At 35.9% G+C, this 24,007-nt stretch overlaps 1 protein-coding gene across 3 annotated transcripts in view; it reads left to right on the forward strand.

The window, feature by feature from the left end:
- Positions 1 to 24,007, forward strand: part of LRBA (LPS responsive beige-like anchor protein) — a 367,953-nt gene that overhangs the window by 39,627 nt on the left and 304,319 nt on the right. For all 3 annotated transcript variants that reach the window (XM_058837408.1, XM_058837411.1, XM_058837409.1), the window contains exons 5-22: positions 540 to 635; positions 2,574 to 2,695; positions 2,801 to 2,927; positions 3,694 to 3,813; positions 4,126 to 4,272; positions 5,132 to 5,329; positions 5,880 to 6,013; positions 7,261 to 7,369; positions 7,477 to 7,629; positions 8,161 to 8,329; positions 9,851 to 9,930; positions 12,018 to 12,080; positions 13,900 to 13,997; positions 16,226 to 16,318; positions 17,099 to 17,207; positions 17,743 to 17,824; positions 19,431 to 19,554; positions 19,805 to 19,997. In XM_058837408.1, coding sequence (XP_058693391.1) covers positions 540 to 635; positions 2,574 to 2,695; positions 2,801 to 2,927; positions 3,694 to 3,813; positions 4,126 to 4,272; positions 5,132 to 5,329; positions 5,880 to 6,013; positions 7,261 to 7,369; positions 7,477 to 7,629; positions 8,161 to 8,329; positions 9,851 to 9,930; positions 12,018 to 12,080; positions 13,900 to 13,997; positions 16,226 to 16,318; positions 17,099 to 17,207; positions 17,743 to 17,824; positions 19,431 to 19,554; positions 19,805 to 19,997 — 2,217 coding nt within the window. The remainder of the gene's footprint in view (positions 1 to 539; positions 636 to 2,573; positions 2,696 to 2,800; positions 2,928 to 3,693; positions 3,814 to 4,125; positions 4,273 to 5,131; positions 5,330 to 5,879; positions 6,014 to 7,260; positions 7,370 to 7,476; positions 7,630 to 8,160; positions 8,330 to 9,850; positions 9,931 to 12,017; positions 12,081 to 13,899; positions 13,998 to 16,225; positions 16,319 to 17,098; positions 17,208 to 17,742; positions 17,825 to 19,430; positions 19,555 to 19,804; positions 19,998 to 24,007) is intronic.

The raw sequence follows: 24,007 nt of genomic DNA on the forward strand, positions 1-24,007 counted from the left end.
TATAAACCAAATCAGTTTAATCTAATATATGACTGTAGTCCTGATGAAAATAATCCTTCTGCTAATCTTCCCTCTTCCTTTGGCTAGGTATTCCCCATCTCCCTTCTGCTGGCACAGGTTTCACTCAGCCATTGCCCAGAACAGCTGTAATTAAAAATTGGTTTTCATTTGTTTTCCGCAAGTTAGTTTTCATCTGGACCAGTTAATTTTCTTTAGCTTACTGCAAAATCATACAGAGAGCTGATGGGAATGAACAGACAGAGGGAGGAATCAGCATTCAGTTAGTTTAGTTTGCCAGCTCTGGCCTTCAAGTGAAGTTGCCTAATTAACGGTAATTCAGTGCACCTACTGCATATTGTGTGAAGGTATTCATGACTGCTAATATTGTTTGATTGAAAGTTGTCAGTGTCTTAGCAGGGTGTTATTCAACCTTGTGCAAAGTTTTAAAAGGTGTTAGAATTTGCTTTTAGTGTCTATAGTCTTTCCTTTCTTAGAGGTTTGTTTTATTTATTTACAAATGTAGTAATTCTCTTTGTCAGCCACCACATGCTGGGAAGTTACTGTCTGTGTTAAAACACATGCCTCAGAAGTATGGACCTGATGCCTTCTTCAACTTTCCAGGAAAAAGTGCTGCAGTATGTAGATACTTTACATTTCCTGTTTGTTTGTTCATTGTTCTATTAAGGCCCTTGGTTATTTTCATTCGTGGTGTTCTTTGTCTCATCTGTCATTGTTACAAAGTTTTAACCAGTTTTTTTTTCTCTGTGTGATACTTAGACTAGTGCCTGAATAAATCATGTTTATAATAGATGTGCAATATCACTACAGAAGGACAAATACTATTACATAAAGAATGGATACAAATGAGGCTGCTTTTTTGTATTTTGCTGCTTTTTTTCAGACTGGTTCAGTTAAATCTTGTTGCAAGGAGAAAATACCTGCTTTTCAGTCTAGATGCTTATGAGAAATCTTTGAGAAAGCATTGATCCTAGACATTTATAAGCTGAATAATACTGAAAAGGATTACATTTAGCAATGATTAGTCTTTTTGTAATTGTTCTTGTGACTAATTTCTAAGTTTTGTGGTGTTCACTTGAAAAAGACTTTGAAACTAGATAGAATTTAAGTACATCAACACTTTCGCTTCTACAATTGTAGAATGAAAAATTATGTTCAAAATTTCATGCTTAATTCAGAATACAAATTGAATAAAATAAATCAGATGACTCTTTCCAGTTTTCTTCACATAAACCCATTAGCTTTCTGCCTTGGTGGCTTGAGATTGAATTTCACCAACCTGATGACATAATGAATTATTTTTTTGAATGACAACTTGAGACTGAAAAATCCAGACCACTAGAAAAGTGCTCCTGCAGTTTTATCACATGCAACAGAACTTGGCAATAGACAGGCATGTTTGTGTTCATTTTAGTTATTCATGGTTTTCTATTTAACTTCTGGTTTGTATTTAAAGACTGTTAATTATGTTGAATGCTTGAACTATATTTTATGATATTGGCCTCAGTAACCTTTATGTAGGTATTTTTATATATATTTAAATTAGAAGTTTAAGAAATTAAGTATTTGCTATAATTATTCAGTGTTCCATTGTGAGTTAAGTCAAGTGATAGTGCTACCAATTCTCAAGAGTTGGGTGCAAAGACATGGGGACTGGTTAGTTAGCTAGTGTACAGAAGGACTTAAAACATTTTGTGTGGACAGGAGTAGCTGAATGGAGCATGATAATGTAATAGCAAGTCTGGAGACACTTGAGTTCTTTGATGTTTTTTTATTCATTGGTGTTGATCATCTGGCAGCATCTTTGATCAGAGGTTATGGCAATCTTAATTGAAGTGTGTATTGTGAATCTGGGCTGCAATCCACCAGCAGGAAGTTAATAGTAATGTTAAAAAAACCCAAACAAATGAAAACCTCAAAAAAAAAAAACCCCAACTGTTTGAAACAAACGGTTCCACCACATGTTTTGTAACTCAAGGACTTTGCACTAAAAACACAATATTTGATATGAAGATTTTGCCTGGTAGAGATTGTATTGTGTTTCTTATGAGGAAGTTTGTAATTCTATGTTATTCTCACTGGAAGCCTACATAGATATGAATTTCAGGAGAAAAAATAGTTTATGAAATTAAATGTGGGCAGCTTTCCCTTCATGATCAGTTATTTTCCTGAATACCAACACTGTGAAAATGCAACAGATGATTCTGTCAGATTACCCTAAAACCAAGCCAATCTGAATTTGCATTTTGAGAAGTTGTTATTCCATAAGGCCTTCACTAAAGCATTTAAATTTTGAAGCATAGATTAGTATTAATAATCTCTTTTGAGGTATAAAGGTCAGTTTTAAAATATTTAGGTTAATTAAATATTGTAACAATCAAGTATAAAGAGAACAGAACTTAGGCCAGGTTTTTTTTTTTCTTTAGTGTAGAGGAGCTGTATACATTTTTAGTGTGTCTCTGTTTATCAGCATTTATTTGTAGAGTGTATCTTAAGCTTCATGCTTTTACTGTTGTGTTGATCTTTCTACATGAGTAACTTCTTCCTTTCTTCAGGCTATTGCCTTACCTCCTATAGCCAAGTGGCCATACCAGAATGGATTTACTTTCCACACTTGGCTAAGAATGGATCCTGTAAATAATATTAATGTGGATAAGGATAAGCCTTATTTATATTGGTAAGTATTAAGTAAAGCTGATATTGCTGAAGCTCAGTTTCTATTAATTGTTCAATGATTTCTGCATCCATTCATGTATGTGCTGATTTTGTTCTGATTTGTCAGTTTTCGAACAAACAAAGGACTTGGTTATTCTGCTCACTTTGTTGGAGGCTGCTTGATTGTAACATCCATAAAATCAAAGGGAAAAGGTTTCCAGCACTGTGTAAAATTTGACTTCAAGCCACAAAAGGTGAGTAAAAATAATAAAATCTTTCAAACACTTTTCATGAATCTAAAATGGTAGCCTGGGAGTCTGTGTTGTAGCTGTTGATTAGTCTCATCTTTCTGTAGAAAAACAGTTACACTGGAATGAGAAAAACAAATTTGTGTTCTGAATTCTTATTTCTTTTTAATTTTACAACTAAAACATGAGTTGATTTTACTACTGCTGTTCAAGGCTGGCTTGCCTTGTTATGTGATGTTGAATGTTCCCTTTTTCACATAGATGTCCTGCTAATGTTTCTGTAACAACTGGTGTAAAGATCTTGTGGGAGAGCAGGCCTCCTCAGGAATTCCTTATCAGTAATCCCTTGCTGTAAATATGGATTCTGTTTGTGATAATTTGACATGCACAGCCTTTGAGAGGCTTTAGTCTGGAGCCATCCTTACTCTTTGGAATGGCATTTGTAGTAGTCCATCATGCTAAGAGTAACCCAGTTCAGAACTTTACAAAATAGTTTAAGTATAAATTTGATTCAGCAGTGTCATAAAGATTTTCAGGGTTATATGCCATAAATACCTTTTAAGCTCATGTGTGGAAAAATGGCATATTATCCTTTGACATAGCAATGCAAGAAAACTCACCAGTGACTTATTAATCTTTCCTACTTAAAATACATCTTTCAGTCTTAATTTAATTCACATAGAGTTGAATTTGTTCTTCCAAGCTCCACTTGAATGCTTAAGCTACTCCCAAGTGTTTATGGAGTTATATCAATTGTTTTTTTATTGTTTAGTGGTACATGGTGACTATAGTGCACATCTATAACCGCTGGAAGAACAGCGAACTCCGGTGTTACGTGAACGGGGAACTGGCATCTTATGGGGAAATAACGTGGTTTGTCAACACCAGTGATGTGAGTAATCCCTGCACACTAATGTCTATAGCTGATCATCTTGATGCATTGTATAGATATTCTTTGCCATTTTATTCATAAACCTCCCCCATTTTATGCATTTTTAAAAAATGTTGAAATAAAAATGGTAACATTTTGGTAGGGGAATAAATGGTGGTTTTGTGCATCTCAGAACTTAATATTTGTTTCTGCTGAGGCCCTCAAGTACTTGTTTATGTAAAAATATTCCCTGATGAAATGCATATTTTTTGCATGATTTGCTTGTGTAGCATGGATTAAACCCTGTTATTGGGTTCTGTTTTCTGTTTTCAGACATTTGACAAATGTTTCCTGGGTTCTTCAGAAACAGCAGATGCCAATCGAGTGTTTTGTGGGCAGATGACATCTGTTTACCTTTTTAGTGAGGCTCTCAATGCTGCTCAGATCTTTGCCATTTATCAGCTTGGCCTGGGATATAAGGTACCTTAAAATTGACTTTCCTAAGTTTAATTATGCTGAGGCTTTTTATGGTAGGTGTTAAGAGTATTTTGACACCTCTGTGTCCTAAAAAAATTGTCTTACAGTATAATATTTTTATTAAACTCGGTTCCATGTTTCTTCTATAAGCCTAATTAGGGCCTTACAAGCTACAAGTAGGCATTAGTTCAGTCTTGATTTCTTATAAAACAAAAAGAATGGTTCTTCTGTTTGCTTCTCAGAATTTCCATGTTGGTGGTTGGGAGACAGAGAACACAACTGTTATCTCTGACGGGGTTCACTTTTTCACTGTGGCTGAAAACTTTAGATCAGTTATAATGTATTTGTTTTAGAAACGTGGCTTTATAGTTGCTTGTGCTAGTGGGGTTTTTTAATGTGTGAAGTCGGTGCTGAGGATTAGTTTTGTTGCAATGATTTATTATTTGTTTTGTCATAGCCTGAGGGGCACTAATTGAAGGCTGTTATTCCCCAGCAGCTGTACAAACATAAGCTAAGAAAGATGGTTCCTTTTCTGTCTGCTCCTCAATTATTAGTTCCTTCTGAGTGAACATTGCTGACAGTCCTGCTGTTTCCAGGCTGATGTGGTTCTTTTACATTACCCACTATCCTGGCGATGACACTCTTCAGGAGCCAAAAAAATTCTGCCATTGTAATGCTGTAAAATTGACTTTGAGTCTTACGAGTCTTTGGTGTTTATGTGAACCTTTCTTTATGAAATACTGCTTGATTAAAGAAGCAATATTTTAATCACTTTTTGCAATAATTGTTCTGATCTGTATTGTCAGGGCACTTAGTCTAATTTTTTATTCTTTCCTTCCTAAAACCCTGCTCCCCAATCCAGGGAACGTTCAAGTTCAAGGCAGAAAGTGATCTCTTCCTTGATGAACATCACAAATTGTTGCTATATGATGGCAAACTCTCCAGTGCTATTGCTTTTATGTACAATCCAAGGGCTACAGATGCACAGCTGTGTCTAGAGTCATCCCCTAAGGATAACCCTTCTATTTTTGTTCATTCACCACATGCCCTCATGCTGCAGGTAAATCAACATTTTCATAGATTTCGAGGGTAAAAATGATTTCTGTTTGAAAACCTAAAGTCCAGTTTTATAGGGATTTTGATATGGAATTGCATATAGCTTGGGGTTTTTTGGGTTGGCCCTGCCACTGTTTCTTGAACTGAAGAGGACGCAAAAGAATCACAAGAAAAAAATTTATTCTATGAATAAATACAAAGGCTGTGTTAGCTTTGAAAAAAAATCCTACTTCCTCATTTCTAACATGTTCACTCCCATACAGATGTTCCCTATCTCCCATCCTTTGCCCTGTTATGAAATCCTTTTCTTCTGTGTGCTTTGAATACTGTCTCCTGCAGATTCACCTGAGGATCTGCACTGTAGATCTGTATCTAAAGCAGTAGCTCAGGCATACTGTGCATTTAGTGTGACTGTGGCAGCCAGTTTGTTCCTGCTGTTTCTTTTTATTTGGTATTAATACAGTTTTTATATTGAAGAAATGAAAAGGTATTTTAATGAGCTGTGTATCAGATTCTGAAGGAGATTTCAAAATTGCTTGTTTCTTCTTTGTCAGGATGTGAAAGCAGTCTTGACACACTCCATCCAAAGTGCCCTGCACTCCATTGGAGGAGTTCAGGTGCTTTTCCCTCTCTTTGCACAGTTGGACTATAGGCAATATTCCTCAGACCACATTGATACAACTGTTTGGTGAGTGCATGTACTTGCAGTGTCCTGGGCTTTGTTCCTTTGAAGTAAATTACCTATTGCTTTATCAGATGGCATAGTAGTTTGCATCATTTTGTGCAGCAATGAATTATGTCTAACAACAAAAAGGTTACATGCAGGACCTCAAAGTGATGTACTTCTTTGCACCAAGTGTTCTGTGAAAGCTCACAGAGAATCAGAATGTACACATACTTTATACTTGACAATTTTTTTTTGTGTAACAGAATTATGGATAATTCTCTTTAGCTTATTCCTGTAATGGAGAGAATTCACTGGGGAAGGCTTCAAGATAAACTCCAGGAAGGGTGAATTTTTCAGCTACATGAAGTCATTCCTTGGAATTTTGCTTCTTTTTTTTTTAACCTTCAGATTTTTGGAAGATACTGTTACTTAGTGTTGCTGCTAGGCTTTTCCTCCTCAAACAGAGTTTGAGCTCTGTTTCAACTCCATCCAGGTTCTGAACGTCCAGCCACAGAAACTGATGGAGCTACAAAGCTCCTAAGTTAAAGGGCAGCATAAAAGCAGAGGGATTGCTTTTTAAAATTCTGGTGTAATTTGCTCTGATTCATTGCATTTGTAGTTTCATGACTGTTTAAAGATGATCTGTATCCATATTGTTGCATAGAAGGGATGGTCACAATATTCCTTCAGGTCATCTCTTTGTGTCTGGGTGTCTCCTGAGCTGGCTCAGGCTTGGGCATCTCTGTGGTAAGTCAGGGATTTGATGCAGTTGCAAATTGGCCCAGCAATACAGGGGCTTTCTACTGGTTGAAGTCTTGATCAACAGGCACTAGTGCCTTGACAGGAATGTTCCCTCTGACAGCAGCACAACAGCAAAGCTGTGTCTAGAAGAATATTTGCTAATCTGATAATATCAGAAGTAGAATGGCAATTGTAATTGATCTTGAAGAAGTTTGTAATTGACACATGTAGCAGTGAGTAGTGCAAACTTAACTGTTACCTTTTTGCAAGAATTCAGAAGGATTTTGCTTTTATATGGTTATCTTAGAGTCCAGAATTTCAAGTTAGAAAAATAAGGTAAAGAAGTTTCTTGAAGCAAGCATTCAAAATTTAGTCTTGTTTTTTGTTTTAAAAGTTCTGATTTATGTAACAGAACATTTACATAACATATATCTCTGGGTTGTATGTTGGGAGTGTTAATTTGGAAATAGCTTGTCTTTATGTAACCCTTTAGCACGTTTTCCTTTACTCTAAACCATGTTTTCCAGTTCTACTTTACTGGCATTCATCATGGAGTTGTTGAAGAACTCTATTGCTATGCAAGAACAGATGCTTTCCTGTAAAGGCTTCCTTGTGATAGGATACAGCCTAGAAAAGGTAGGTCTTCTTTGGTGTCTTAGATTAATGTTGAATTTTTTTTTTTTGAGTTAAATACTTTTCCTAGACTGTTGCAGGGCTCTCCTTAAGCAGATCATCTTTTGCAGTCTTCCAAAGCCCACGTTACCAGAGCTGTGCTAGAACTTTGCCTTGCCTTCTCGAAATACCTGAGCAATTTACACAATGGGGTGCCCCTGCTAAAGCAGCTGTGTGATCATGTTCTCCTGAATCCTGCAATATGGATTCATATCCCAGCACAGGTAAAACTGCTTATTCTTATAAATAAGGTGTCTTATGGTTTATTGATTTAGGAGTGTTAAAACTAACCACTGAGTCCAAAGAATTATGAGTTCTGGCTCTGCAGCAGAAGTCATCCAAGAATTATCTTCAGACTCTGCTTTGCTGCATATAGTTGATAAGTTTTGCAGATTCCCAGGGTTTTCTGGGAGTTGGGAAACTTGCAGTGTTCTGCAGACCAGAGTTGTGACTTTTGGCCCAGAGTGGGAGGGATGTTTGGATGTATTAGTTCATGTTTTTGTTTTGGTGAATCTCTGTTTTCTGACAGTGAACAACTTTGATCAAAACTTGCCAGCTGAAACCTTCTTACCAGCACTGTACAGTTTGAGAAATATAATGAAATTTTTCATCAGTTTGCAGAGGTTTTAAGACTAAGCTATGCAGAGAAAATCTATTTCTTTAAGACATTTTGATAGATGAAACATAAGAATTCAGTTGTCTGAAGTGCTGCAATTCAGGTGTGATGATTTTTGTTTTCCTGACTGTTGGTGTAGGTTCAGCTGACCTTGTACACTTACCTGTCGACTGAGTTTGTTGCCACTGTTAACATTTATGGAGCAATCCGGCGGGTTGGGACAGTTCTGTTGGTCATGCACACCCTCAAGTATTATTACTGGGTGGTGAACCCTCAGGATCGCAGTGGGATAACTCCCAAGGGCATAGGTATGTGTGTGTATATATATGGATATATATATATTGATTTTTATTCTCACAATTTGATGTTTGTTTTAAAAAAGTTTTGGATACGATGTTGTGCTGGTTTTGTATTTCAAAATCACTCTTACAAGTGTTTAGAATAGAGCTGTTGGTTCTTCAGAAATAATTACACTTCAGTGGTTACACTGAATAATTACACTACAGTGTAACAGTGTGAATGATGTGCTTTTGTCCATGAAAGATTTTTTTTTTCACAACCTATAGGAAACATTCATCAGAATTCATATCCTCTGTCATCAGACACCTGTGTGAACTGATACTAGACAAAAATAGTCAGAGAAATGGTAGGATGTTTGAACTGTAGAGCTGTGCCTGGGAATATGGTCTTTCTCTGTAATTTTTGTGATTTCAGAGAGAGAAGCAGGTGATGTGAGAGCGCGAGATGTACTAGGAGTGAGTGCTCCCTATATGTGTCTGACTTCCTGCCCCAAACTTCTCAAAATGACCAGCCCTTCCTGTTAGAGGGCTGTAAGGATTGTTTTGTAGTCTCTTTCATCCTTTAAGAAGCAAAGCATCATGTTTTCTCTTTTTATTCTCTCGTGGATTTACTTAGATTTGGAACTCATTTATTGAGCCTGAGGCAAGTGGATGAGTGGGATAGTATTAGTAGTGCAGTTTAATGGCTTTTTTTGACTAGGCTGGTTTATACTAAAAATAGCTGTTCTTAAACCAAGTATGCCTGTGGGCCTATACTTTATAAAACCAGATGCATATGATCACTTTCATTCTTTAGATGGTTTGCTTTTCTGTGATGATTAAAATCATGAGAACTGTGACCCTGCAGGCAAATGTAAAAACTATCCCCCAAAATGGATTTGCAACAGTTCATTTGCTTTCTGTACCAAAGCTTTTACTTGACTTTGACACTTGGTTGCACCTGTTTTTTTAACCTTGCTTCTCCTGGGAGCTACTGAGTGTTTGAGTATTTAAAATGTTTCTTTGAAAGTCTGCTTTATGCAGAGATGGCAGAAGCCAGTCCTTTTTGACTTTGAGTTAACAAATTAAATCATGTCTTTCAAGGTACTCTTTATACATAGCATTGTAAAATTGATTTTTTTCTTTTTTGTATTTAGCTAATGTGTAATCATGGCATTTAGCTCTTCCTTTGAGCTGTAAACTCAACTCAAAAATCTGTAAACTGCAAAAAATGTAAATCTGGGAATTCTGACATGAAGTTTTTGTATCAGTCTTATTCCTTGCACAAAGTTGGTACATTGTACTACAAGGAAACCTTAAAATCACCACAAATAGGTGAAGCCTTAGTGGAACCTCACTGATCAGACATTTTTGATAATAAGAAGCGATAAAACACAGTACTGTTTTGTGGTCTGAAACAGAGGGTGGGAAGACTTAGAATTGTGCCTTCTTCACCCAGAAAAATGCCTTTTATTTTTCTTTTCGTGAAAATGCAGTCTATGCTAATAGCAACTGTTAATTTGTATTTTATGTATCTATTTTCTTTTGTAGATGGTCCACGGCCTACTCAGAAGGAGATTTTATCGCTGCGAGCATTTTTGCTGATGTTCATTAAACAGCTAGTGATGAAGGTAGGATAGTTTTAAGTTAAGGTAGGATATTTGAGTTTACTTTCATAAAGAAATGCATAACATGCTTTAAACATGTTGAATTTTATGATAATAAATAAACAGAGAAGCCATATAAGGTGTTTCTTCTTGTGGTTCTTGCCATAGACAGCAATGCTAAGGATGCATCTTTTTTTGCCTTTAAGCTGTTCTTATCAGAAGTGGAGCTGTTATTAACTTGAATTAGCTAGAAATGTTTACTTTTGTGGAAACAAGTATTTAATTTCTTGTTGGTGTTTTTGGTTTTTTTTACATTAACATGATGAGCTACATCGTAAGGGCCTAAAGACTAAAGAGCAGCATTTGCTGTTATATACTGTGGGTCAGTGAGACAGAGGAGGATAGGAAAGACTATCAATAATTTTCACAACTGTTTCTTGGATGTTAGAGGAATATTGGAATTAAGCAGCTCTACTGCTTATAGGCTCTTCATGACCCTCTCCTATCATAAGTTTTGGTCTCTTTTCTCCCTTCTGTGGAATGTCTTTTCTTGTATTTGAACCGACCTCCTTTTTCCACTCTTCTCCTGTGTTGCTAATAGACCAATGAGCTCTGCATGTAGCAGTAGCTACCAGAAAGGATCTGCCCTTGACTCTTCAACTCTTTCTTTAAGTTGGGTACGTTGCAATTGAAGTATCAGGGATGTTTTAGCTATCAAACTCTAAAAGACTGTCATTGAGTTGTAGATTCATTCTTACTATTTTTTTTAAATTTTCAATTTCTGTCAGAGGTTTATAACCTGGACAGTTTTGGGTAGAATTTCACCAGGTTTGTCATGGTTTAACCTCAGCTGGTAACCAAGTACCACACAGCCACTTGCTCACTCACCCAGCAGTGGCATCAGGGAGAGAGTCATGAGAGCAAAAGCTTGTTGTGAGTTGTGATAAAGACAATTTAACAGGGAAAGCAAAAGCCACACACACAAGGAAGGCAGAATAAGGAGTTGATTCCCTGCTTCCCATGGGCAGGCAGCTCTTTAGCCATCTCCAGGAGAACAGGGCCCCATCACACATAATAGTGACTGGGAAGACAAACACCATCACTCCAAACATTGTCCCTTCCTTCTCCTTCCTCCTTCTTCATGATGTCACATGGTCTGGAAGATCCTTTTGGTCCGCTGGGCTCCCCTGTACCAGCTGGGTCTCCTCCCACCCTCCCAGGCACCCCCAAATTCCTTGCAGTGTGGAAAGCAGAAAAGGCTCTGGCTCTGTGTGAGCCCTGCTCAACAATAAAAAACTTCCCTGTGTTATCAACACTGTTTCTGTCACAAATCCAAACTACAGCTGTGTGCTGGCTCCTGTAAATAAATTCTACCCCAACCAAAACCAGCACAACAATAAATAGAACATCCACTGAAAAAGGTTGAGGTTGATCCTTTGGCAGGTTTTCTATTTGTGCATAGTGGTGCAAAATCCTTTTGGGAAATGAAAAGACTTGCTTTAAAAAATAAAAGCCGTAAAAGTGGAGAAGTCTGCTTTTGCCTACCCTCATCTGGTTCTTAGAAATTGTTATTTTTTATTTTATTTTCACAAAAAATACCTCAAGGCATATTGCTGGCATAGGTGCCATAAATGATTAAGATTTCTTCAAAGTTGATGGCAGCTGAAGATGGGCTTCTCTAGTGGAAAATAAGAAGCAAACATAGATATGGGTATAGCTAAGAGGCTTATAATTAAACTTCCAGATCTGCTTTTGAGTCCTTCATGCTACCTCAATTTAATTCTTCTATTAAGAGGAAGCTCTCAGTTTAAACTGACTGTTTCAATTAATATGTATTACTGTAACAATTTCATATACTATATTGCTATTTCTCTTGTTTTAATACCTGTGTTGAAATTGCCTTAAAGTACTTTTATGGCATTCAGCGGGTACTTTTGGGGGCAGGGAAGAAGCTACCTTGCAACTATGGAGCTATTACAGGATCAAGTGAAAGCAGATTTGTTGTGTGGTACTTGCTTTGTGATATAAACATTTTTCGTAACAATATTTTTTTTCTGGAAACAGCATTCTGTACTTGAAAGGTGATACTTAAAACCTGTTTGTTTTTAAAGGACTATGGAATAAAAGAAGACGAATTACAGGCTATCCTCAATTACCTACTCACTATACATGAGGTAATTTTTAATTTGGGGGATGTGTTTATGAAGAGTGGCATACTAGTGCCGTTTGTGACCACCAACTGTTTGAATAATTTCAAATATAACCTCCTTTATGCCACAAGATGGCTCTGCAGAGGAAGTATCAAACATTGTCCAATTCTTTAGAGTAGTGTGCTGATATGCCAATATTCTTGCAGTGATTTAAGCACTATGTTCAATGTTAGATTGAAGTTCATTAAGCCAGTAAGCCAAAATGGTTTCTTATGTTGTTCTACAAACCAATTTACCAAGCAGAAAAACAGATGGTGAGACTGACTTTAAAAAAAAGTCAAAACCTTGTTTTAGGCTGCCTAAGTAATATTTTTTGTTTTGTTTTTCCACTCCATTTTATTTTGCTTCTTAAATAAAGCAATAAAATTGAAAACATGCATTAAAAAAATAAAGATATATGTTAATGGCATCTAAGAGAAGCATATAAACTTAATTGGGAGAAAATGTTGGTTACTACTGTTACATCTGCATCTTCATATTTTAGCACCAGGAAAAGGCACTTTATGCCAGATGCAACATCAAAGACAAGGGAAATGGGGACATAAATCTAACTGATCTCATCTCTGTAAGGGTTCTTGAAATGGGTAAAATAAGGAATTAATTGAACTTCATTTCAAGCAGTATAGATTTTTTTTTTTTTAATTTTGCTTACACCTATATTTTCTTTTAATTCATTGTGCTGGTTACTACTACTTGGTAGTACCCTAGTCAAGCAATTCTACTTTATGTAGAGAAGTGAAAAATAAGACTTGGTAACATCTAAGAGTGAACTAAAATCACAGAAGCTTTATATAGCCTTCAGATGAGGATGTGATGTTTTTAATATCTTAGCAGTTTGCATGCTCAAGTGCAAAAGATCCATGAGTGCTGAATCCCACAGTATAACTGTGAATTCAGAAAAACATCAACAAAAAAAGTAAAATGTAGCCTTCTCATGTGGCTAAATAGTGATAGTGTCTGTAATGTCAGCTGATAATATCATCAGATGAACAGAGTTGTTCAGGAGGATATAAAACTGATTTTCTAATAGAGTATTAGAGTATTTGTTCAAAATACTCTAGAGTAAAGAATCACTGTATTTGTTCAAAAGTGTTGGACGGTGTTTTGTTTTATTATGTTTATTATTATTTATTATGTGTTTTATTATTTATTTAAAATAAACTTTTGTTTTAATACTACAGAATATGAGAAAAGACTAATTTTGTTATTTCTTAGGTTATTTTTAGTTACAAAGAACTTGGAACACACTAATGAACTGTAGCTTAGAGTGCTCTAGACTAAAAGTATGGAAAAATTTATTAAGCAGCTTGAATTACCCATTTAAAATATTGTCTGTGGCAGGTGGTAGTATTTTTTTCCTCATGGTTTGAACATTTCTCAGTAGAAACTTTTCATTAAACACCACCCTGTGCCCCAGAAAATGTACAGCAGTTTATTTGTAGCTCCTGTGCAGGAAAGGACCGGGAAATACACATGCAAACAGAGGAGCATGTGTGTGGAAGGAAGTAGCTTAGTCTAAATTTACATTGCCTGTAAAATCCTTACATCCCAGACATTGATATATCACTTTTCAACCTAAACAATTAAGTATATGTTTGGTAATGTTTTCTCCTGCACTTGCCTTTTAGAGCTATAGTTCTTTTGATCCTGGCCAAAATTATTTGGTCCTTAGTTTATCATTAATCTCCACATACTTTTGAAATATTTTGTAGTGGTTCTTTTAGCTAAAATAGTGCTCTAGTGTATGTGTTGTGAATACAGATTTGTACCTTTTATCCAACAGGATGACAATCTAATGGATGTCCTGCAGTTGCTGGTTGCTCTGATGTCAGAGCATCCTGGTTCTATGATCCCTGCATTTGATCAGAGGAATGGATTACAGTAAGTTCAAATTTTCTAAGTGGGAAAAAGGAAGTAGTGTTTTGACCATACTGTTGCTTGCAAGAGCTCCCATGAAATCTGAATGGTTCTCATCAGTGTGTGTATTGCAATCATAGACTCCTCATCCTGGGAGATTTTTGGGTCCAGGTGTTCATTTTGACAAGAGGTGCTGGTGGATTTATTATCAATGAGGTGGTTTTTTTTAATGTTTCCAAGCTGTCAGTCACACTTAAATAGGGAGTGATCCATTTCAGTCTGTGCATTGATGTCTTCATCTACTGGTGCCCTGTCTTCAGCCCCCAATTCTTACAGATGTTTTAGAAGTAGATGGGGCCTGACAAAAATTGATTCAGATGTCTTCTGATCCTTGTTAGTTTTCCTTTTTTTTTCCTGTGGGACTTTTCCAGAAAAACTTTTTATTTGTTTTAAAGTAGCACTCGGTGCTATGCGCTGTTCACAGTCTTTTTCCCAACAAACAGAAAAATTGTGTTTAACACTATTGTGAGAGAGAAGTAGGGGAAGTAGCAAATTCTACTCTACAAGTAGAAAATCTGCCTAAGGAGCTAAGTTATGAGTCTGATTTTGTCTTGTGGCTCTCAGGGGGTGGTCAAAGTATTGAACTTCCCTAATTTAACAGAAACCTGCCTGAACATAGTAGGTAAAAAAATGGTACAGGCAAACAAATGTAAGAAAATTCCTAGAAGGAGCTGGGGAGGTGGGGAATAATAATTCACTCACTATATAGAGGCAGAGTCTCATTTCATACATTTAGTTGCATGTATTGGTTAACCCTGTTTATACATATATTTTTTCCAGTTGCCCTTTCTCAAGAGACTGCATTCAAGCATGTTTGTAATTGTTTTCTCCCCTTTTAGTGCTAGACTGATATTTTTTTTTTTTAACAATTTTTATCAGATTTTATTTCATTTGTTTGGTAATGTATTACGTATGGGAAACTAATAACCTCTAAATAATAAGGTATTTGAATAACACATTTGAACAACACTCCATTGCAGTACATTTGGTTTTATTTAACAACTAGCAGTAGGTGCCTTCTTTTTTGTTAGCAAGTATATGAGCAAGTCAGCATGAATAGTGAGTCCACAGCGAGAAATCACTTTGTTTTCCTGTCTCATTTGTTACACTCCTTGCTCTGGTATTCTATACAGTCACTTAATGGATTGTTTGTATGCTTCTTGATACATCTACTTTTTGCAATTAAGGCATGATAATCTTGAAATTTAAAAATAGTTTTCCAAAGCTTTATAAATATTTGAAGTCTCTTGAAGTAAAAAATGTTACGTAACCAATCTAGTGGTGGGGAAAAAAGATGTTTTTTCCCCATGCAATTAGGAAACCCTGATAGTGTTCTGTAAAGAAAAGCAAATATATGGATTCTATTGCTTAAATGGCCAGCATCAAGCATAGGTTTGCTTGTTTCCTTCTATAGTTTCTGTGGTTGCACCATTCTCCAGGATAAATTATTTGTTCTATGTAACAGTTTTTTAATCACCCATAGGTTTTTACCTTTAATTCTGGTATAGAACTATTTATTTATTTATTTATTTATTTAAACATTTTTCTTTTTAGCTTTAGTTTAGGTGTCCTGAGAATTATTTTTGAGCATATAAAAATAAAAGCACTTAACTATTGATGAGTGCTCAGTTATGGATAAAGTCTAAAAACTTGAAGTCCTTTGAACTCTTTAAAACTTGAAGATCTAAAATGCTGTGATGTAACATGGAATAGTTTTGGAAAGGCTCTCCAAAATTATTTAAATGAGGTAGATTTTTTTCCTTCCCCCTAGTGAAGTGATCCAAATTTCTTCAAAAAATTTATAAATAGGTTATGATAAAGGATAAGTACTGTGCCTTCTGTTTCAATATGCTTTCATGGAACATTTGGAAATTAATATTTTCTTTTTTCAAAGAGAGCTTAGTAGTCCACATAGATAAGTCAGATTTCAGATCTGACAGATCTGAAAGATTTAAAGATCTGTTGAATACTATGAACCAGAGTCCACCTAGAATCAGATAGTGATGTGGCCCTAAGCACTTGACTGTCTAAAAAGTAAGTGATGAAAGAAATTGCATGTAACTGATAAATACATTTAGATGTCTTAAGTTTTTATGAGAGGTTTACAATCACCAAAAACCTGCATTTGTAACAATAATATTTGTAATAACAAATTCCCATTGACAGAAGACCAATGTGTTTTCTCCACTTAGGGTTGTCTACAAGCTTTTAGCATCACAAAGTGAAGGCATCAGGGTGCAAGCTCTGAAAGTGATGGGATATTTCTTAAAGCATCTTGCTCCAAAGTAAGTACTGATTTGGGTCTTAAAACTAAACCTCCCAAGAAAGGAAGGTATCAAGGTAGGTTGTGACAGACATTCTATATATTATTTTGGGTATAAATTATTGCGTGTGTATACACACATTTGTATGTAAAGGGGAAAGTTATAGTGGAAGCTAAACAAGCTTCACTGAATAGGAGGTACTCTTCTTCAAATACCCCTCAGTCGATTTGTCCCAAATGTATTTTTGATATGGTGGAGTTGCTTGTTGCTGGCAGCTAGTGTCCAGGCATTATCACTTCTTATCAAGGTGATTGAACAGTTACTTGCAATATGGTCTTCTGCTTTTTAAAGTGACCCTTTTCCTGAGAAATCAATAGCAAGAATTAAACTGGTGAGATGGAACCCCATGTTACTGAGAACTAGGTTTAATATGTCTCGAGTTAACTGTGATAGTAGATAACTATTGAGATTGCTGTCCATGGTTGCATTTTTGAGTGAAATGAGGGCAAAGGTATCCTTTCCTCTTATCAAGAAATCCCCAAGGTTGTGTTTCAGCTTTTTGGGCCCATGGGTGAGTGGACCTCATTTATGGAAGAAAGGTGGCTGCCTCCAGGGAATGATTTGTCCTTTCAGAATTGTGGCACTTCCCCTTTTCCTTCACCAAAAGTGAAGGATTAAGGAACAAACAAGAAAAATATCTTACCACTGATTTTGTATTTCTTGAGGCACGTGTTTTAAACTTTTTTTCCCCTAAAGCAAATGGAATGCATAAGTTTATTTCATCTTTCTCTACCATTTTAGGAGAAAGGCTGAAGTCATGCTTGGACATGGATTGTTTTCTTTGTTGGCTGAAAGGTTGATGCTTCAGACAAGCTTATTCACCATGACCACGTACAATGTCCTGTTTGAGGTAGTCATACACTGTAGTTAGGATGCAATCTTTCTAATTACTTGTAAGACATTGTTAGAAAATTGCTTACATATTTGTGCTGATACATTCCAGATGACATTAAACCATAGTGTGATGCAGCTGAATGCTGCTTTTTTCCCCCCCCCCTAAAGCTCACTACTTTGGATTTACCCCCTCCTTAACTTGGTTATGCTCATTATGAACAATTCTAGATAATGAGTAACCTGTATGTCTGAAGCAGATGCTCATGGAGATGTGAAATTTTATTATAGCAATGATCTTGCCTTAGGATAATTGCTTTGGTTAGATTAACATTCATCTTCCTGTGTATTTTAAATAACAGTATGCACTTAAGAGAGAAATAAAAAAATAAGGTAGCTTACAGAGCTTTAGAAACAGGATGAAACAAATTATCAAGAAAATTATTGGGGATTTTTTGGGATGATTTTTAGAATGATGATGATTTTGCTGCATCCAACTATTTTTCAGTAAGTTGTCTTCATATACATTGATATGGCATCTTCTTTCTTGCTAGATTCTGACTGAACAGATTTGCACTCAAGTAATACATAAACAACATCCTGACCCAGATTCAACGGTGAAGATACAAAATCCTCGTAAGAATGATAGACATTTTTAAGTGCTAACTTAAGAAAAGTCTGCTTTAAAAGAACGCTACTTATGAAAAAGTTAATTACGCTGATTACATCTATCAGTCTTCTAATCTCAGTTTTATAGTTTTTTTTCACTCTAAAAGACAGATAACTTGTATTTAGTTGGAGTTATGTACAAAGTATGTCTCTATAGCTTCTCAAAAGACATTTTATGTGTCTGTAGATCATAACTTGCCTGTTTTGGTGGTGCAGTCATGTTATGGAATGGTTTTTCAAGACATGGATGCACAGGATAATTTGATTTAATACATGTTAAGATTCCAGCAAAATTCTGAATGCATTATTTAGTGATGTCAGACTAAATGACCTGAAATAAGGAAACACCTTTCATCTTAAATTACATTCAGTATGACAATGCTTGGTGGAAAATAGGAGAAATGTGTCTGTTCACTGTTTTGGTTAGCTTACTTTATTGGAAATACCTTGATATGAAACTTCAGATGTCTTTTGAACTTAGAGAAAATATGATATCCTTTCCAGAATTATGTACATTATCAATGTGCTCTGTACATAGTACAATGGACTTATGATAGCTTTGGGAGTTAACTTTTTCCTGGAGAAATAACAGACTTTCTCTTTTGTAGCTGCTTTGTCATTAAATGTAGGTCACAGTTGTAGGTTTACTTCAGGTGGAAAATGGGGGAAAAGAAAGCAAAGCAGACACGGAAGAAAGAAATCTGGTTGCATTGTGCCATTTTCCTTCTAGTAAATCTATATGAAGCAAGAGATGTGAGCATGTCTCTGTTGCTTTCTCCTAAGACTTTTGAAGTCGACAGTCACTGCTGTGGTCAGTATAAACTATATAGAGACTGAGTTGATTCTGAAATTATTTAGGTCTGATAGGAAGAGTGACTTCTGGAGTCCCTTTTTCAGGTCATTGCTATTATCAGATAAGGAGTTTCTCTTGAAAGAAGTTGTACAAGATGAACTGCAACTATCACAGTGACTGTGTTCAAATTGCACCCTAATTCATTTACAAAGTTGACTTCTTTTAAAGTAACAAGTCAGCCCCCACTGCTTCAAAAAGTGTGATGTACCCTCAGTTTTGACTTACTAAAATACAGAAAACGTGACTGTAAGAGAAAATTTTACATTAGGAAGGTTTTTTATAACAGAAACTGTTAAATTTAATTGGAAGTTGGTCGCATTCTTTGAAAATTCAGTATTATTAAGGTTGAGCAAAATCTCATAAGTTGCTTTTCTAAAGGTTGATTTTTACGTGAACCTCAGGTAAAAATGGTTCTGACAGGTTCTGATAGCTTATAAATTGCCATGCAGTAATATTTGTGTTGCTTAAACATGGCAATTCAATGAATTCTGTTTTCTTTAAAGGCCTTCAAATCCCCCTGATGCGTGACTAGGCTTGAAAAGTATTGGAAGAAGGGATTTGTTCTACTTAAACCTTCTTCTCCAATAGAGATGTGCTTTTTCTGAGTATAAAACTTTTTTATGTGGTGTCACTTTCCTTGCACATACACTGTTGGAAGAGGCCTTGTGTTTTATGCTATGTTTAGTCCTAATATTTTGTTACTCATGAACTGTTTTACAGAGATTTTGAAGGTTATTGCAATCCTGATCCGTAATTCTCCACAGTGTCCAGAAACTCTGGAGATCCGGCGAGCCTTTCTCTCAGATATGATTAAACTGTTTAATAACAGCAGAGAAAACAGGAGGTAAGATGGCTTGCTCTGTGCACAAGTATATAAAGTAAAGAAGGTTTCCTAGTAAATTAAACTCATGTGGGCAGATACAGCTTCATTGCTGTTTCAGCAAATTCTGTACTCTAGCGAAGTCTTCAGTATGAAAAATTAGAGAAGCTTACATGTAGCATTTTTTTAAGCATGTTGGATTCTTGATTTAGCTGTTGGATATATTTGTAAGATATATTTTAACATATGATTCAATAGCATGTGTGTTTTGCAGGAGTTTGTTGCAGTGCTCTGTCTGGCAGGAGTGGATGCTTTCCCTTTGTTGTTTTAATCCAAAGACTTCTGAGGAGCAGAAGATAACTGAGATGGTGTACACCATATTTCGGATTTTGCTGTACCATGCGATAAAATATGAGTGGGGTGGCTGGCGTGTGTGGGTGGATACACTGTCAATCACACATTCAAAGGTGAGATTAATCAAATTTCAGGTGCATTTCTGAAAAATTTTGGTGCTGGTCTTGCTTTTTAGTAACAGCAGGAACACAAGGTGGCGCACGATAGCTATTCATCAACAAAAATACCTTTTAGTAACATCAAAAGGCTGTTAAAAAAAATGAGTAAAAGGCAAAGAAATCCAAGTTAAGACAGATGCTTCAGCTGTTAAACTGTCCTGGAATATGGGGCAAAGTGCAAATCCTTGCAGTATGAATGGGACTATTACCCTTTGTTCTGTCTGAATTTTGTCGTTGTTACAACCAGAGTTACATCATAAAAGTTATTAGTGGTTCTCTGAATAAGGCACAGTAGTACAAAAGGTATTTTATACTGCCTTATTCTAAACAAAAGAGTGTGGCCAGTGTGGGCCTTAGAATTATTCTGATTATCACAATATTTACTTCTAATGAATTAAATTATAAATTACCTATTTCTAAATGCATGCAACTTAGCAGTGTGAAAAGGACATCTGTGAATCCAAAAGATCACTTTATGATACTAAGGAATTACTGGCATTTCTGAGGTCTTGGATTTTGAATTATTTTTTTTTCTTAAAAGAGGTCAGACAGCAAGAAACTTGTTATTTTTTTGCATTTGTTGCATTCAGAGGTTGATGGTGGATTCTTCAGCTATGGGGAGACAACTGTAGAAATCTATGTAATACAAATGGGTGAAATAACTTTATTAAACAGTCACTTAGCTAAGCGGAATTCTGGTGCAAAGCACCCAGGGCCACATTTTTTTTAACCCTTGCAGAGATAACATTTTAGGTGTTGGAACATTCTTAATATTCTTTTTTGTTGGCTTTGCAGTCTTCAAAAACCAGTTTCCTCTTTTTGCCCAAGATGCAGAGGGCATGGGTGAATTGTGCAATGGCAAACTGTAGCCAGAGTAAAGATCCCTAATGTGCTTTTATATAAAACTGGCATAATTTAGCATGTGTGTGATTGCTGGGAATTGTGCCTGGGGAAAGATGGAGAGGTGAATAAAGGAAGACCATCTTCCTGATTGTTACTCGGAGCTTTGGTGTCTTGAATTTAGAAATGAGCTTGTACATTATCTTATAATCTGTAGTTCTATTCCTAGACTCCTTTTGTAAGATAATGTAATGACAGAAATCTCGTTTAAACAGCATATATGTCAGAAAGGTTATATGGATTTTTGGTTGCAGTCTTCAGTGACTTAATGTGGCTAATCAATGATCTAGAGTTCCTAGAGAAAAAACCCAAGATTTTTTTGTGATGCCATGACCAAATGTCAAGAACAAAACCCCACAGTTTTAGAAAAGGCAAAAAAAAATAGATATAGGTAATGTTAGTCTGGTTTAATAATTTGTATTTTAAAGGCTGTATGTTTTTGTGAAATGCCATAGTGAATGAGAAGATGACCTACTTCAACCTATGTTTCTCATTTTTGGTTCCTGGCATGCTGCAATAGAGAGGTGTCCTTGGTTGTAGCAGTAGCTCCCTGTAAGTTTTCCCAAGTCTAACTTAATTGACTTTCTGGTCAATATATATCTGTCTGTTCTTCTGGCTCATTTCAGAAGAAGTTGAATGATGGCATCTTTGGAAGTGTGGGAGTGTGGGCAGTATGGTGGTGGAATACTGACGGACTCATGGAGGAATTCAGTTTGTTTGGACATAGAGTACTATTTCCAGAAGCTGAAATGAGAATGTTTAAACAGCAAAAGCAGCCAGAAACTAACTTGACAATATTGTTGTGAATGATGATGCCATTATCAAGATTTTAAAATTTCACCTTTATTATGCACTTTCCATTTGAACTCTTTTTGTCATACAATTCATGCAACTAGCCATGTAAAACTAGATGATGCTTCAGAGCTGCCTGTTAATTACATAAACATAAATTAGGATAAATCACAAAAAAAGCTCTTGAAAAATGTCCTTATAAACAGATAATTGTAAGGATTTTTTAATCCTGTTAATTTTACTATTTTAAATAGTCTTGTATCCTGTTATACCATTATTGAGATTCATAGAGATTCACACATAACCTGGTATAGGCATAATTCAGTGGGCAAATTGTTCGATGCTAAGTGCATCTCAGATATTTTTGATTTCTAGCATGCTTTCAAAGTAATGTGGGAATTATGGGAGCAAAAATATTTCCTTAACATTAGAAAGAGAATAACCAATTTGGGTTTTTCCTATTTCATCTCTAATTGTATTGGGTTACTGCTTATTTTTCCTTTTTACAGCCCTCTGTGCTGTTCATGCCACTAATTTATAACACCATTCTATGATAAAGAACTAGTACATAAAGGACCAGTGTACAGAATTGGATAGGTTTTGCAGAGCTACACATCAAGATACATGTGGCTGCTATAAAAAGCCAAAGAAACTCAATTGCAATTTTATTGTCCAGTTTGATAGATTTCCTGCCACCTTTGTAGCAGGGAAGCTGTTTGTCACTGTAACCCTCTCCTCCAACAGCTGCACAGCGTTTTATAAGCAGCAGTGGCTTTTCCAGCATAATTGCGCTGCATTGACTTCCTTGTACTCAGAATTTAAAAGGTGCGTACATGTGTACAACCTTTTAAAAGCCAAATTTCTTAGTATTACTCATCTATTTTGTTTGTGTCTGTATTATTTTTGATGCTTTGCAGATATTAAACCATTGTATACAAAGGTGTTTAATCTGTTGCTTCTAGTTCAATGAAAATATTGGAAAAATTAAATCAGAACTCCAGCTTGTTCTGACTGGCCAGTGTTGAATATATGAAAGCATCTAAGAACTTCTGTTTTTTAAACATTGCAGCCATGCTAACTAGGCCAAGTCAAGAATGGTGGACAACTTCCCTTTTATTTTCCCAAATTTTAAAAGAATAAAATTATTTGTGCAGTATAATACACTCCTAAATTATCTGAATGTTTTAAACTACTGGGAAGACTAACATCTGCTTATTTCAGTCCCTTAAATATATTTTACTACATAAAAGTGGATTCATGTTATCTTTCTGTTAAAGGAAATATATTCAGGTGAAGAATGATTTTTTTTTTTTTTTTTTTAGTAGCTCAAGAAATTTTCAGCGAGTAAGACTCAGATGTTGTTATGTGTAAGCTGCAGTTCTGTTTCTATTTAAGTGGAAACATTTTATTCACTGATCTGAATGAGAAGTATCATCTCAAAATGTTAATAGTGAGACCTTACAGTGAAGTGTATTTCTAACTAATTGTCAGTTTTCAGTCTAAAGTTCAGTTGTAATAAACACTGTGAATGTTAAGTAAATTTGTATATTCTTTTATGCCCTGCCCATTTAATTTAAGTGGGGGGAAAGAATCCCAGTACATTTGTGTGCTGTGTTTGCCAGGTTTTCATCACTGTTTGATGAGGGAAAACTGGCAAAAGCCGCAGAGATTGGGTGGTACAGGAGTTATTATATGGTGGCAATTAAAAAACTAATTTGCAGAGAAGTGAATGTGGCTCAGTTTTAGAAGGTAAGGGACCATTGGAATCTGGAGTCCAAATCCCATTGGCATCCAAGATTTGTTTAGGAAGGTTTTGTCTGTTTTTTATCCCTGTCATGAGGGCAGGAGAGTCTCCTGTTCTCCCATAGCAGAGATTTTCAACTCCAGGGAATTTTGAAGTCTTCAGGTATTCTTTGGTCCTCTGAAAAGTGTATCTGCATTGCCCTGAGGGGAGGCAGAGGTACCTGGCCCAGAGGGTCATTGTACCACTGCAGGTTTTTGGTTTTCACTTGTCCAGTATGTCAGTGGAGCAAAGCTTGGGAGTACCCTTGAAATTATTCAATATAATGTTCATTCTAATGGTGTAAATAGATATTTTTAATATATATTACTTATTCTACATAGAAGTCATTCTCAGCTGAGTGACTCTCACCTGAGTTATGGAGAGCAGAAGGAGCTTGGAGCCTGGAATGTGCTCCTTTAGAGCTATGCACACCCCAAGATGTGTACAGTCCCTCACCTTTACCAGGTGTTTCCTTGTTACAGCTTCTTTT

This window comes from Poecile atricapillus, chromosome 4, assembly GCF_030490865.1.
Source record: "Poecile atricapillus isolate bPoeAtr1 chromosome 4, bPoeAtr1.hap1, whole genome shotgun sequence".
NCBI classification, from domain to species: domain Eukaryota; kingdom Metazoa; phylum Chordata; class Aves; order Passeriformes; family Paridae; genus Poecile; species Poecile atricapillus.